Source organism: Chaetura pelagica, unplaced genomic scaffold (genome assembly GCF_000747805.2).
Source record: "Chaetura pelagica isolate M959 unplaced genomic scaffold, ChaPel_1.0 scaffold316, whole genome shotgun sequence".
NCBI classification, from domain to species: domain Eukaryota; kingdom Metazoa; phylum Chordata; class Aves; order Apodiformes; family Apodidae; genus Chaetura; species Chaetura pelagica.
The window spans coordinates 2203611-2204006 of NW_009953497.1; the positions used below are offsets into that span (position 1 = coordinate 2203611).

The 396-nt window shown below is 69.7% G+C and overlaps 1 protein-coding gene across 1 annotated transcript in view; it reads left to right on the top strand.

The window, feature by feature from the left end:
• IL17RE (interleukin 17 receptor E) overlaps positions 1-396 on the top strand; it is a gene marked incomplete at its 3' end in the record, with an annotated part of 9568 nt that overhangs the window by 6077 nt on the left and 3095 nt on the right. Inside the window, exons 15-16 of the mRNA XM_009999319.1 lie at positions 36-162; positions 222-334. Of these exons, the coding sequence (XP_009997621.1) occupies positions 36-162; positions 222-334 (240 nt within the window). The remainder of the gene's footprint in view (positions 1-35; positions 163-221; positions 335-396) is intronic.

Genomic DNA, 396 nt, shown 5'->3' on the forward strand with positions numbered 1-396 from the left:
TCTCTCTTGCCGCCCCCCCCCCCCCCCCCCCCCAGCCACTGCTGACCTGCACTCTGGGGCAGGTGTGGAGCGGTGGGCAGGTCCGGCTGACCCAGTGCCTGAGGGACCGTGAGTACTGTGGAGTGGGAGGGCAGAGGCAGCCAGGGGGTGTCCAGCTGTGGGGTGAGCCCCCCTGGCCTGCCCTCCCCTCACCACCCACCCAGCCCCTGGCACATCCCCAGGAGTGCTGCCTGGCCGCCCTGATGACCTCCTGTTGCTGGAGCATGCGGGGAATGCCTCGCTGTGTGCCCTGGAGCTGGGTGCCTGCACACCCCTAGCCAGCTTCACCAGCACGGTAAGGGGCAGGGAGCCCTGTGTGCCAGGGGAGGTGGCACTGGCAGCACTGGCAGGTGACAT